General features: G+C 36.6%; 1 protein-coding gene across 2 annotated transcripts in view; it reads left to right on the top strand.

Annotated features, from left to right (window-relative positions):
- LOC136828875 (apoptosis-resistant E3 ubiquitin protein ligase 1) overlaps positions 1 to 12,730 on the top strand; it is a 292,288-nt gene that overhangs the window by 18,545 nt on the left and 261,013 nt on the right. For both annotated transcript variants that reach the window (XM_067087161.1, XM_067087160.1), the window contains exon 5: positions 4,105 to 4,224. In XM_067087161.1, coding sequence (XP_066943262.1) covers positions 4,105 to 4,224 — 120 coding nt within the window. The remainder of the gene's footprint in view (positions 1 to 4,104; positions 4,225 to 12,730) is intronic.

Genomic DNA, 12,730 nt, shown 5'->3' with positions numbered 1-12,730 from the left:
TGCAAGTAAAGTGTGTGTACACTGTATACAACACAACTAAAAATCCTTCAATACTGAATCCCTCGGTAAAAACAAAAAGGTAATTAAACACAGCCTAATGAATACAGCAAGAAATTTTATAAAATATATAGAAATAAAGAAACAAGTCACATAAAAACTGTGAAAAGGATACATATGTGTCAACCATTTAATATAAAAAATGTAGATAAATTTTTAGAAAAAATTCAAAGGAACGACCTAATGAATGAAACTAATAATGAAATGCTGAAACCCAAGAATATTAAATTTCTAAAGAACATCAGTAACTCAACTCCAGTTAAAATATTATAATTAGTAAAACATCAACTTTTGTAAGCCATGAAAGTTTCACCATTCTTAGGTAAGACATTAAGTAATTATGTAATCAAATAAAATGTAAATGGAATTTAGACCAGGTGACACCCTGGAGAAATACAGCATCTCTCAAAGGTCTGACAAAGATTATAACCCATTAGTATTATGTTCACAGTATGTACGCAAAGCAGTGTATAATCATCCAAATAAAAATTATGATTTAAATGATTTACAATAAATAAGTACTCTCCCAGAACCCATTTTGATTGTTTGCAATTTTAATGCATTTAACACCATTTTGGATTACAGTTGTATATCACTGGATCTTGCAAGAAATGTAGTAGAACAGATTATGAATTCAAATAATTTGTGCTGTCTAAATGATGTCAAAACAGTTACATACTCATCCAGAGTTTGTGTGATTTTTGTATCAGTGGATGTCCCACTGCTCATCCAACGCAGAAAATAGATTTGAATGAAACATGCGACAACTTATTAACTAGTGATTATTTTTGTATTTTAATTTCTCCTAGACAGAGTAATTCCTTTAAACATATTCCTCTTTACAGTATTTATAAGGCTGGCCTGGAATTGTAGCAATTACACAAAAGACAGAGCCCTTCATTTGAATATGTAGGAGATCACACTGAAACTAAATGATTTTGTTAAAGAATTTTGTCAAAATGGCTGCAAATTAATGCAAACTCTATTCCATTTGCATCCTAACAAACATGAAGTATCTTGCTGGTCAGATACTCCTCTAGAATTCATCAAACAAAAACTTCAGTTGTAAGATCAGACAGTCGAAACAAAAGGTTCAAGAAAATTGATGAATTACAACCTTTACAAGAAAATTGTTTAAAATGATCATAGTATTAATGGAAATAGGTACACTAGAACCAATAGGCTATAGTAAAACAAACCCTGCAGAGTTTAGATAAGAATTTATACAATGAAGAATACTGTAATGCCATGGAAACAGTTTGTATCAGGCTCCTTCAGCAATACTCTAATGCAAAAAGTAGGCTAAAATTCAGGAAAATAAATGGACATTTGTCATACCACTAAAACATGCTATATTGAAAAATGGTAACAAGAAATAAGCAACATATTAAGAGAAAATTTTGCAACAGCTTTTCTTGCATGAAAACCAAGGGAAGATGAGGTCTGGCCTGGTGTTACAGTCCCAGAAGTGCCTGGTCTCCAGTGGGTTAGCTTTCTCTCACTGTTGTTAACAGCACAGTCCTTGTTATAACACACAGCCACTGTCTGTGGTTCTGGCATAGATAAATCCAGTCATGAAGGTGTGAGAGTATGTGGATGTTGTAGCATGGCCCAGGTTGTAACAGCTCTTGCCATTAGTGTGGACACTCTTCAATGCAGTATATTGGCTCTTCCTGCTATTGCAGCAACTGAATATAGCTCATTCCACCTGAGACTCGGACCCTCAGTACAAAAGTTCCCAGGTGTTTGGTAAGTGGTTTCTGTTAGTAAACTGACTTTTCAAGTGATAGAGACAGTCCAGATTTTGTCCAAGTTGTCATCATGGGCCTTGTCAGTAGCATCATCCTGACTACTATTTATAGTTGGTATATAAATTCTCAGATTTGCTGTTAATATCATACCACACCAGGTTTCTTTGACTAAGACAACCTGTGATATTATGGCCTTTGATGTGAGCTTTGAATTCTGTCCACCTTATCTACTTTTTGTCTTCGTCAGAGATAGGGCCATGGCCTTGTTCAAGACATGAGCTCCCTTCTGTGTCTGCTTCTGTTATCTGTTGTGTTTTAAGCACAGAATCCAAGCATTTTCCCTTCCTGGATTTCTGGCCATGCCGAGCTTCTCATTTGGTTACTTCCAGGCTGTGTCGTCAATCAGTCATTCGAGCTGACTAGGAAACCCCAACTATTTTCCAGATTCCAGACTTAGGCCATGTCTGTCTCATTAGTTGGTCAGAAAGGCTCTTAAAATTGATATTTTGCTCCTGTCTCTCATGTTTGGTTCTGACTTTGATATAATACCATGTGTGTATGATCTTAGGTTCTCATGGTGACAGGAGAGAGAAAACATTATGGATGTCAGATTAATGATGTAAAATTAAAAAAATTAACATCCTTTTAATCCTGTGATTCCTTGACTTTCTCTGCCTTAAGCTTTACGTTGCCCGTTTCAATTAAAATTGAAAATATATGTATTGCAACATTTATTGTATACAAAAACATGTTAGATGTGGGAATACAGTGTTATGAAAATACAATATATGACTAGTATTAGGTTAAAACTTTTGAATGATATCGTATCAGTTTTTTCAGACACCATTATTCTTTGTATTGCCTCCTTATTTCATAGTCTTTATATGTGGATCATGGATTTTTCACAGCTTTCTCAAATAAGGAATATTATGAAACAGAATATCTATTATAAAGTAGGTGGAATACAAAATATGTGCAATATGTTTTGAAGCTTACCATTGTAAGAAGAGGAGTGCTGAAATGTTCTGAGATTTCCTGTTTTAGCATTTTTTTTTTTTTTTTTTTACATGTAAGACCTTTCCTTTTCCATATAGGTACCAATATTAACAATTTTTGCTGGGGTTCTTGCAGCCTATTGAATACAGTAACATATGCAACAGTACACACAGGTTCATTAATAATAATGATGAAGCACTCATGCACTTTGCCTGTATACATTTTTGCTGATTTCATACAGAGCAAGTAGCGACCATTTTGTATTGATATATATCTGTATACATTTGCCTGCTGATTTCATACAGAGCAAGTAGCTACCATTTTGTATTCATATTTTGGTATCTCCACATTAAAAATATAATAAACAATTCGACCAAATCATTACGTGTGCATAAAACAATTAAAGATATATTAAAGTAATACAGTATCATCATTTATTTGGTATGGCATACAAACATTTGCAAATGATTTGCACCGTACAAAGCTCTTAAGCTACTTGAGCTTTGCCTGTCATAATATTATATCACTGGTTGAAACTTGAGGTAAATATGGAATGCACCATGTTTATTGATAAACATAATTGTCCTATGTTAATCACATTTTCTTAAGGGATATTAGATTGTTTTCCTTTTACTGCTAAGCGTCTCACATTTTTTACCTTCGAGAGGCACAGTTCTTTCTGCCTTTTCCTTTATTTTGTTCCTTGGGTTTTGACTACAAACAGTCATTATGTTGTCTGTCCCTTTGACTTCTGCTTTTAAAAATTTATGATAAAACAAAAAGATTGAAGTGTAAAAGATATATACAGTATATGGTACTTTTATGTAGTGTATGAATGGGTTATGTATGTTATGTATCTTACAAGCTTATGTGTTTAGGACCCCTCCGCCACCTCATTATTATGGTTTTTTTATGTTACTATTTTATAAATAGTGGTAAGTGTAAAATACAGGGTAGATAAGGCTAGAAATTAATTTGAAATAATTGTAGAGGCTATGTGTGTTAGCTGTTGGATATGGATGTTTATGTGCAGGCCATTCTGTTGGGTCTTCATTACATATTGGATTTCACCACTTATCAGAGGGCCCGATCCCTGAAACATCCTAGAAGCTGATGGTTGACAGTTGAACTTGTGTCAGATAAAGGAGCATAATACTGCATGACAGAATGTATCCAATAAATCCATAAAGAATATCCTCTTTCTGAATGCATATGTCACAAGTATTACTTTTATCTTCCTGTTTGTCTCTTGTAATTTTTCTGTTTTTCCTATAAATTACATTCTTTTTGCATGGCCCAGGCTGGAGACTTTAGGAATAAGAACATTGAAGGAAGCAGTGTACATGGTGGATGCTTTTCCACTAGAATTCAATTCCAATAGTAATGATGGACTTCATGATCTCCTTATGAGTCTCCCAAGGTAAGTGTAAACAGGCATAGAATGAATAGTTGTGTAGCAAACAGATTTCTCATTTTCTATTTAGTTTTTGTTATTTTTTAAAAAGTGTGTTTTTTGTTAGTAGGGATAAAGCCATATTATTTCTCATAGAGTGAAAGTTTGCAACTTTAAATTCCAGAAAAGTAGTTGTTACATCACATTTGCATGTTCTGGTGTTTCGCATGTTCTTTTCCATTCTGTATCTTAAAGAATTCATTATGTACATTATCATTTTGGTGTGAGTGGTATTATTGGGCAAGACTGAGCTCTGCTGAAAGAGTTGGATTCACCATTTCACTCACTGTAGGCCAGTCCTACACTTTCTTCCAAAGAAAGTTTATTCAGTTTCGGACAATGTGCTTCATTCTCAGTCCTTCTCCTCAGGTTTTCACTCAAGTCCTGTCCCAGTTTTGGAAATGGTCATACCTTCTGGGCATTGTATGTTTCTCTACCTAGATGACTGGCTAGTTCTCACATATTGTTTAGAAGGTTTCCTGAGAGCAAGACATTTTCTACTGGGTTTGATAAATAATGATAAACTTTCAGGAGTCATCCCTGACTCTGGTTCAAAGTATTACATATCTAAGGATGATTCTGGATACCAAGAATTTAGTGTTTTTATGCAGAAAAGCAAGTAGACAACATGTCAATTTTGGAAGAATTTCTGTCCTTCACTCCCTTGCCTGACAAGTGGCTCTCTTAGGTTACATGGCTTCCCTAAAGAAGCTGGCACTTGGAGCCAAGTTAAGGATGAGACCCATTCCAATTTCATCTAAAACAGTGTTGGGATAGGAGGGTTCTCCAGACTTCTTCCAAGGCCAAATGCTTATAGAGTTGGATGGTCATCTGTGATGGTGGAAACCTGTTCTTGTCTCTTACAAGGAGTCTCTGTTCAACTCAAGCCCAGACCTCACACTGTATTTAGATGTTGTGTACCTACATGGTCCCTAGGGAAAAGTTTGTAGTTCACGTCTACCATATCATCTCCTGTACGAGATGTTGTCAAGTTGACTGTATCTTGCAGCACTCTTGTACATGATCAGGTGTCCTGACCACTTAGAAAATCCACTCACTTCTTTGTCTTGGTCATCATGACCATGTCCTTATGGATGCTCATTGCAGCAGCATTGACCAGTGTACCTGTTTAGGTCCCCTCCATTAATGGCTCTTTCATATGCTTCAGTTTATTGTGTTTCCTTATTCAAGTTCATCAAGAAGCTAACATTTTGCTCTTCAGCACATCTTATTTGAGGAACGTAGACTCTCATAATTTTAAATGTGCATTTCTCCATACATAGCCTCATCCTCATGGTCCTTTCATTCTTCCTCTCTACCTCAGTAATACCATTTTTAAGGTCTCCAGATAGGAAGGTAATGGTACCATTGCTTCCTTCTCTTCTTGCACTGCTCTTTAAAAGGTTTTACCCATCTCCCAGTTGGTTCCACCCTTCCAGTAAGAAAGTTAGGAAAGTAGATGTACTCACGAGACTCACTGGAAGGTTTGTTTTTGTACAAACCTTCCAGTGAGTCTCGTGAGTACATCTACTCTCCTAACTTTCTTTAGTTAGATCTGCAATCACGTGCCCCTTCCCTGTCAAGCTGCTTATGTTCAACAGTCCAGTTCTGAAGGGTTTGTTTTAGCCACACCCCCTCTTGGTGCAGTAGACCTTGCATGGCCTGAGTTAGGGTGATTTATCTTTGGGTGGCTTCCAGGTGACGTCTTACCATTTGTAAAATTCATCGAAAGGCTAAATGCATTTGTTTTTGGCAAGTGTTTTATGGACAGATACTCTTTCTGACTCAAACCCCCATATATGGACATGGTAAAACTTATCCCCATTGAGTACACTGCTTGTGATCCATGCTAAATATCGTGTAAGGTTAGTAGCTTCTTTAATTTGCATTTGGAGGGAAGAAATAACTTGAACAAGCGCTTCTTTATCTGTATCATTTACTCTCTTGTTTGTATAACCCTCAGTGATTTGTTTCATCACAGACCCAGTTCTCTAATATAGCCAGTTTCCTGCGTTGCATGAAATCCCAACCACATCATTCAACTGTAGAAGAAAGAAAGGATAGCTACCAGTGTTAGGTTTGTGCTTGTACATGGGCTCTCTCAGGTGTCTTGTTTGTTAGTTGGATAACTCTGTTTGCCAATTGAGCAACAGCTTCCAGAGGTTCTCAAATTTGAAACTTTTCAAGTTAACCATGCCATTTCATTACAGTATATTCTTTCCTGTATAATTGCAGAATTTTCATGGCGCGTTATGTTAATAAGTTTAGCACAACTTTCACTTTTGTTTGTGAGTACAGTAGCATGGAACTATTTTACTGTTCCCATATTAGCACTAAGTTCTCAATTATGATAAATTTCGTATGAATTTCTCCTTAACGTTATTGCAAATACTACGTGTTATATTATGGTGCAGTCACACACACTTATGCAATCATTTCAGCAATATTAATGATTCTCTTTGACACAAAGACAAAAAACAGTTACAACATATGAAGAATTGAGAATGTAATGCACACTTAGGGACTTCTTTAAAATTATAAAATATAGAAAGTTTAACATGGTGTTCAGGGACTTCAAAAATATAAAATATCGGAAGTTTAACATGGTGTTCAGGGACTTTGTTTCATGATTGGTACACAAGACTAATTTTTTACATGAATCTGTTATTGACAAATTAGCTTAAAATCACTCAACAGTATTTTAAACAACAGTGGAATATTACTTCACTGAAACTACTTTAAAGGACAGTGATTACCTCAACACTGACATTGATACTTAGCAGCCTTGGAACAATTAAACATGATAGGAATACCATTAACTTCCCAAGAATGGTAACGATAATTACATTAAGGACAATTGCAATTATTACCTATTTACAGTACATTATGATCATATTTGCTTCCATCTGGTTGAACCAGTGTACTCTGTTGACTTTTCCCACACATCACTGTTTAGGCTACATCTTTCAACAGCGCTGACTTGGCTTGGGTGCTCTGGTACTTCTGGTTTCTTTCGTCTGTACTGGTATTAGTATGGTGTCAAACTTAGTTCAGAGGAATAAAGTGTGGCGATTTGGTCTTCTTTTACAGTACTGGATGCAATTCTGGACTTACTTGCAGGTCACTTGGGAAGCACAGTCTGATCTGGACTTTGGAATGTTGCCCTTTACCTTGATAGCACCTAAACTTTGAGTCTTTTCTGTTGTACTATCTGGCCAGCAACTGACACTCACATTCTGTGCTTGCTCCTTATAGGCCTATGCAAGCAGATGTGAAGGGGTGCCTAGTAGTATTTGTCCTTCCAGTGTCATCATGCCTTCGGGGTATATCCATGGGGGTATCAAAGTTAGTTGACACTCGACAGTTTGAAAAAGTTTTCTGTAGGTGGCAGCTGTCTTGGCTTCATGGTTCTTAACAAGCCATCTGTCACTATCATGATGAAGGTTGAATCTTCATCATCTCTTGTCCTCAAGGATTTTTTGGGAAGAACATAGTCAAACAATGGCAGTGTTGCTCTGGTGAGATAATAATAGACAGAGAGGAGAAAGTCTTGAGGAGAGGGTCAGCAAAGAAGAAAGGTTAATTTCCTGTAGGGGATCAATGCTCTTAACAGTGTACAATATAGAGTCAGTCAACATGAGTCGCGCACACTCCATTTTACTACCACATAAACCTAGAACATCCACAGACTACATGTGAGTGAACAACATACAGGCTATAATAACTTTATAACTTGCAATGAAATATGGCAAGGATGTGACATAAGTTATTGTTTTAACATGTAATTGTTTATGTCTAACCAGTAGTGAGTTGGTAGATAGTGAGCTATTGGTCTCAGGTTAGTGACCGATTGTGCCTTACTAAGTGAATTGGTACAGTATAAGGTTCTTTTAGTAAATTTTTTTTTAAGCAAAATTTGTTTTAGAGGAGAGTGTGATGTAAAGAAAAACTGATATTAGAAGCCAAATGTCAATTTCCAACCAATTTAGTATAAAAGTATAAATATGTTATTGTATTTTCAGTAAAAAATTTTTAGTATTAATTGTAAAACAGTAAATATTTGTCAAGAACACTAGGTAAAAAGAATGAAATTATGGTAAAATAGCATAATGCGAATTTATGGTAAAGTGCTATGACATGTACTCTCTCTCTCTCTCTCTCTCAGCTTTTAAAAATTAATTTTGAATGAAAATCTGCAACATTGCTTTTGTATCAGTTCATGTTCCTTTGTTCAGAGTAAATAATTTTGCCTTATGATTGCCTGATGGTAGTAGGCAATAGGCAAGCCCATGAATAGCATTTTTGCTTAAATAAAAGGTAAAACATGGTAAGAGGTAAAGGGTAGTTTGGCAATAAACAGTTGTGAATGTAGAGTAAAAGTTATGGTTATCCCCTTGAAATATATGCATAGCAAGGTAGATTTAAAAGTACACACACACACACACACACACACACACACACATATTTCTTTCTTTCTTTGTCATTAACTACAGTATTTTAATTTTGAATGAATTTTATAGCTGTATTACTTTAAGACAGCTATTAACGATAAACTATATACATTTGGAAATAATGAGAAAAGTTTTTTTATCTGAAAATATCATTTTGCTCTCTGAATATCTCTCTCTAGTGTTCTCTCTCTCTCTCTCTCTCTCTCTCTCTCTCTCTCTCTCTCTCTCTCTCTCATATTATATATGAAGCAGGAGAATGGATAGAAGACTGGCTATGCAGTAGAAAATGAAGATATGTCATCAATGGGACATCCTTTCAGCAAACAAATGACTCATTTATAACTTTGGTTGTTAGTCCTTTGCATTTCAATGTCTACATAAATGACTTGGACTCAGGCTGACTGGCAAAATTCCGTAAGTAAATCTGCTGATGACACAAAAATGGGTGTCACTGCTGATAATGATATAACAATAAAATGATGTCAAGACCAGTAAATTGTAAGTGAATGGTCAGTAAAGTGGCATATGCCTTCTTGCTTAAGTAATTGCAAAATCATGTGCATAGAGTACAGAAAACAAAAATTCCCAGTATGGCCTACTTGACAAGGAGATAAGAGAGTTGTCATCAAGATGAAGTTCAGGATGTCACCATCACTGATGATGTGCAACAATCCAAGCACATCATAGAATTTTAAAAGAAAACGCAGAGAGTATTAGGGCGCATTACATATCAGTTAACTATTGTACTAAGAAAACGGAACAATACTAACCATATACAATGCACCAAGTAGAGCCCATGTAAAGCATTAGTCCAGGGTGCCATCTCAGAGGAAAGATACAAAGACTTTAGAAGTAGTATGGGCAAGAGCAGCCAAATGGATGCTATCTGTCAGACAAGGGGTGCTTGAGGAGAGTAGAATGCCTCAATTTCCACTCCTTAGAAAAGCTTCAGTTTAAGAGGTCATTTCATGGAGACATTAAAAATATTCAAGTTGTAAATAATATCTATAGGAATATATTCCCCAAGAGCAGTAACCAAATTTGAGTTAATTGATAGAAACAGGAACTAAAAGTTCAAAACTAGCTTGGGTGAATAGGGGGCCTTCGTGATTATGCTGAATCTATAGGTCATTGTACGACAGCACTGTAACATAATCCTTACCTCTGCTGCTTCTGAGCAACCTTTAAACCTTTAAGCACCAGCTACGTTACAAAGTTTTTCACATATAACCTGAGGTTATAAAAAAAGTATGTACTGGCCACTTCAAGAATGTATAAAGTCAAGTGATGTCACAACTAGGAGATGTTTTTAATTTATGTCTTATTTAAAAGTCACCTTGAATGTATCATTAAGTCTGTAGGTATAAGGCACTTCGATCTAAAGGTCACCTTGAATGCACCATTAAGTCTATAGGTATAAGGGACTTTGATCTGTATAACACTCTTCCTTTCTTGTTAACTCAATTTGTTAAAATATATTTTAGGTAAAAATATGTTTTATATTTTAGCATTACTGTATACCTTTATTGGGAAATAATCAAGATGAAATAGTGTTATGTCATATGATTCTATCATAGGGTAGTATACTACAGTATAAAGCTTTGCAGTTATGCTGATAGCCCCCTACCCTCGCTTAGTCTGGATATTTGAAGTTTTTCTCAGTTGTCTTTAATGGAGAATTAGGTGTTGCAGTGGTAGTGGAATTATTTAGCAAAGTATATTGTATTATGTGTTCCTTTGTCTCATTTGTGTTATTTTATGTGTTCCTTGGCCTTATTTGCTCCAGTGTACACTATCTTATGACAGGATCTTTCCGTTCTTAATATTAATCTGTTGCTTTTGCCAGGACAGGTGGAATTTTCCTGGCAGGTTGTGGTTGAGTGCCACTGACATGGTTAGGATTTCTTCATTTTCAGGGTGAGCACAGTTTCAACTTGCTTCAGCTTCTGCTTGTCAGTTCATATTTCTTTGATGTTTTTGGAGGACCCCTCCGAAAATTCATGTGCTTTCTGAGGCTTGTCCCATTCTTCCTGACATTGCAACTGCTTATATCACCCCAGCTTCTGCTTCCTTGTCCAACCATTTGGGTGTGGAGAGCCAGCATTGCCTCCTTCCCTTGGCACCCTTTCATCCTTCCCAACCCTGTTGAGAAGGAGGTCTGCTTTTCTATGCTTTTGTCACTTCTTCCTGAAAATCATGTTTACAAGGACTCCCATAGTTCCTCCAGCAAGGTACTTCTTTTTACTCTGACAGAGATCCTGGTACCAGCACATTTGACCCCTGCCATGTGTACCTCTCCAGCCTCTTGTGGTCTTCTAGCCACAGTTCCACTTCCAGCGATGCATCTGCTTCTGAACTGACTTTTTACCAACCATTTTCCATTCTCCAGGCCTTTGCTTCAGGACATGAATGGTTGCCATCTTCAACAGAGTCCTCTTCTGTTAGCACAAGCAAGAGTTTTGAACATTGTATGGTACACTTTGCCTCTTTGGGTGTATCTAATTCAGGGCTCCTGATTGGGCCACTTTCCTGGTGCTGATTTACCTCCTCTTAGCCAGTTCTTTCTCCTGTTCCCACAAGCTTGCTGATTCTTTTACACAGGGACCTGAACCATCAATTCCAGCCTCGTCTGTCTCCAGGTGCAAATTTTCATACAGTCTAATTCCCTCATCCATGTCTTTAGCTTCCTCTAGCTGTATACTTAACTGGAGATCTTCAGACTCAGTAAGGCATCTGCATACTTAACTGGAGACTTAGGCTAAGCCAGGCATTTACTTTTGTCTCTATTTAGCTTTATGGACAAGAAGGCTCTTGCTATGCTTCCGTTATTGATTTGACATTAGTGCTGCTCTTGATAGTAATTATGAACCCCTACAGAATGCAATGAATCCTGCTTGCCCCCAGTTACCTTCAGGGAGTGCTTGTTTTTTTTAGTAGCAGCCAGTGGTTTGTAAAGTTCAGAGGATGAAAATTCTCTCTGTCAAGGGAGCTGAGCTCAACACACTTGAAGTGACATCAGGTCAAAATGCTGGTTAGCTTTTTTTATTTCTTCCTACTGCTGGTCATCTAGTAGAATGAAGCTTCTGAATAGCCATTCCTCTTGAATTCATTGTTTTCGAGCTTCAATAAGCAACACAGGATAATTGTTTCTGCCACTCTTCTGATCAAGAAGGAGATTCCTTTATGTTGAAGCTCCCAGTGTTCAGCACTCCTGTGGACCTACTTCAACAGGGAACAGTGGCAGGGAAGGCTCCAACAAAAATACATGTAGCTTGGGATCGTCACTTTGCTCTCCCTTCCAGAATTAGTTTACCTTCCAATATGAAACTTTCTTCTTTCCCCACCTTGATGTAGGTCTTCACTGAGATGGGGGTAACCATGAGGATTTGCATACTACTTGAATGATGGTCAAATGGAAGTGTTGGAGCAACTCGTTCCTATCTTTGATGAAACGGAAACATTTGGGGATTTTTCAAAACGAACACTTGGCTGCTTCACATAAGAGTGTATTATTTACATGTAAGGATGACCTCCCTCCTTGGGGATTTGGTGTTTTTAGAGGATTGAGACTACAGATGAAACTCTCTAGCCTTTAGATCTTGCATTGTGATCTTGACTTCAGTTGATACTCTTGGCTGTGTGGTCACTAGATCTACAATATGCATATATGGGGTAATTATTTGTGTCCATACTTTGAACAATGTTTTCACTGGAGGGGCTTGGGAATATAAAGTCAGATTTCTCTACTTTGTCCAAATACAATACAGTGTATTTACATTTGTAATGTTAATGCTTGTCCATTAAACCTTTTATTGACATTCCCATATTTTTTTTTTATTTGGAGTGACATATATTTCCTATTCTTGAGTATTATCGTATTTTTTTTTTTTTTTTTTTTTGAGGGATCCAAAGGGATCCAAGAACTGGATCTTTATTGGTTGGTTCATCTTCATTTTTATTCTTTTTGGAAAAAGTACTGTGTCTTGAGCGTATGATATAGAGTCCAGAAAACAACCACTCTC

The sequence above is a fragment of the Macrobrachium rosenbergii genome, chromosome 43, assembly GCF_040412425.1.
Source record: "Macrobrachium rosenbergii isolate ZJJX-2024 chromosome 43, ASM4041242v1, whole genome shotgun sequence".
NCBI lineage: Eukaryota > Metazoa > Arthropoda > Malacostraca > Decapoda > Palaemonidae > Macrobrachium > Macrobrachium rosenbergii.
Note: the sequence above shows the minus strand (reverse complement) of the source record. Positions and strands in the feature narration are given on the sequence as shown.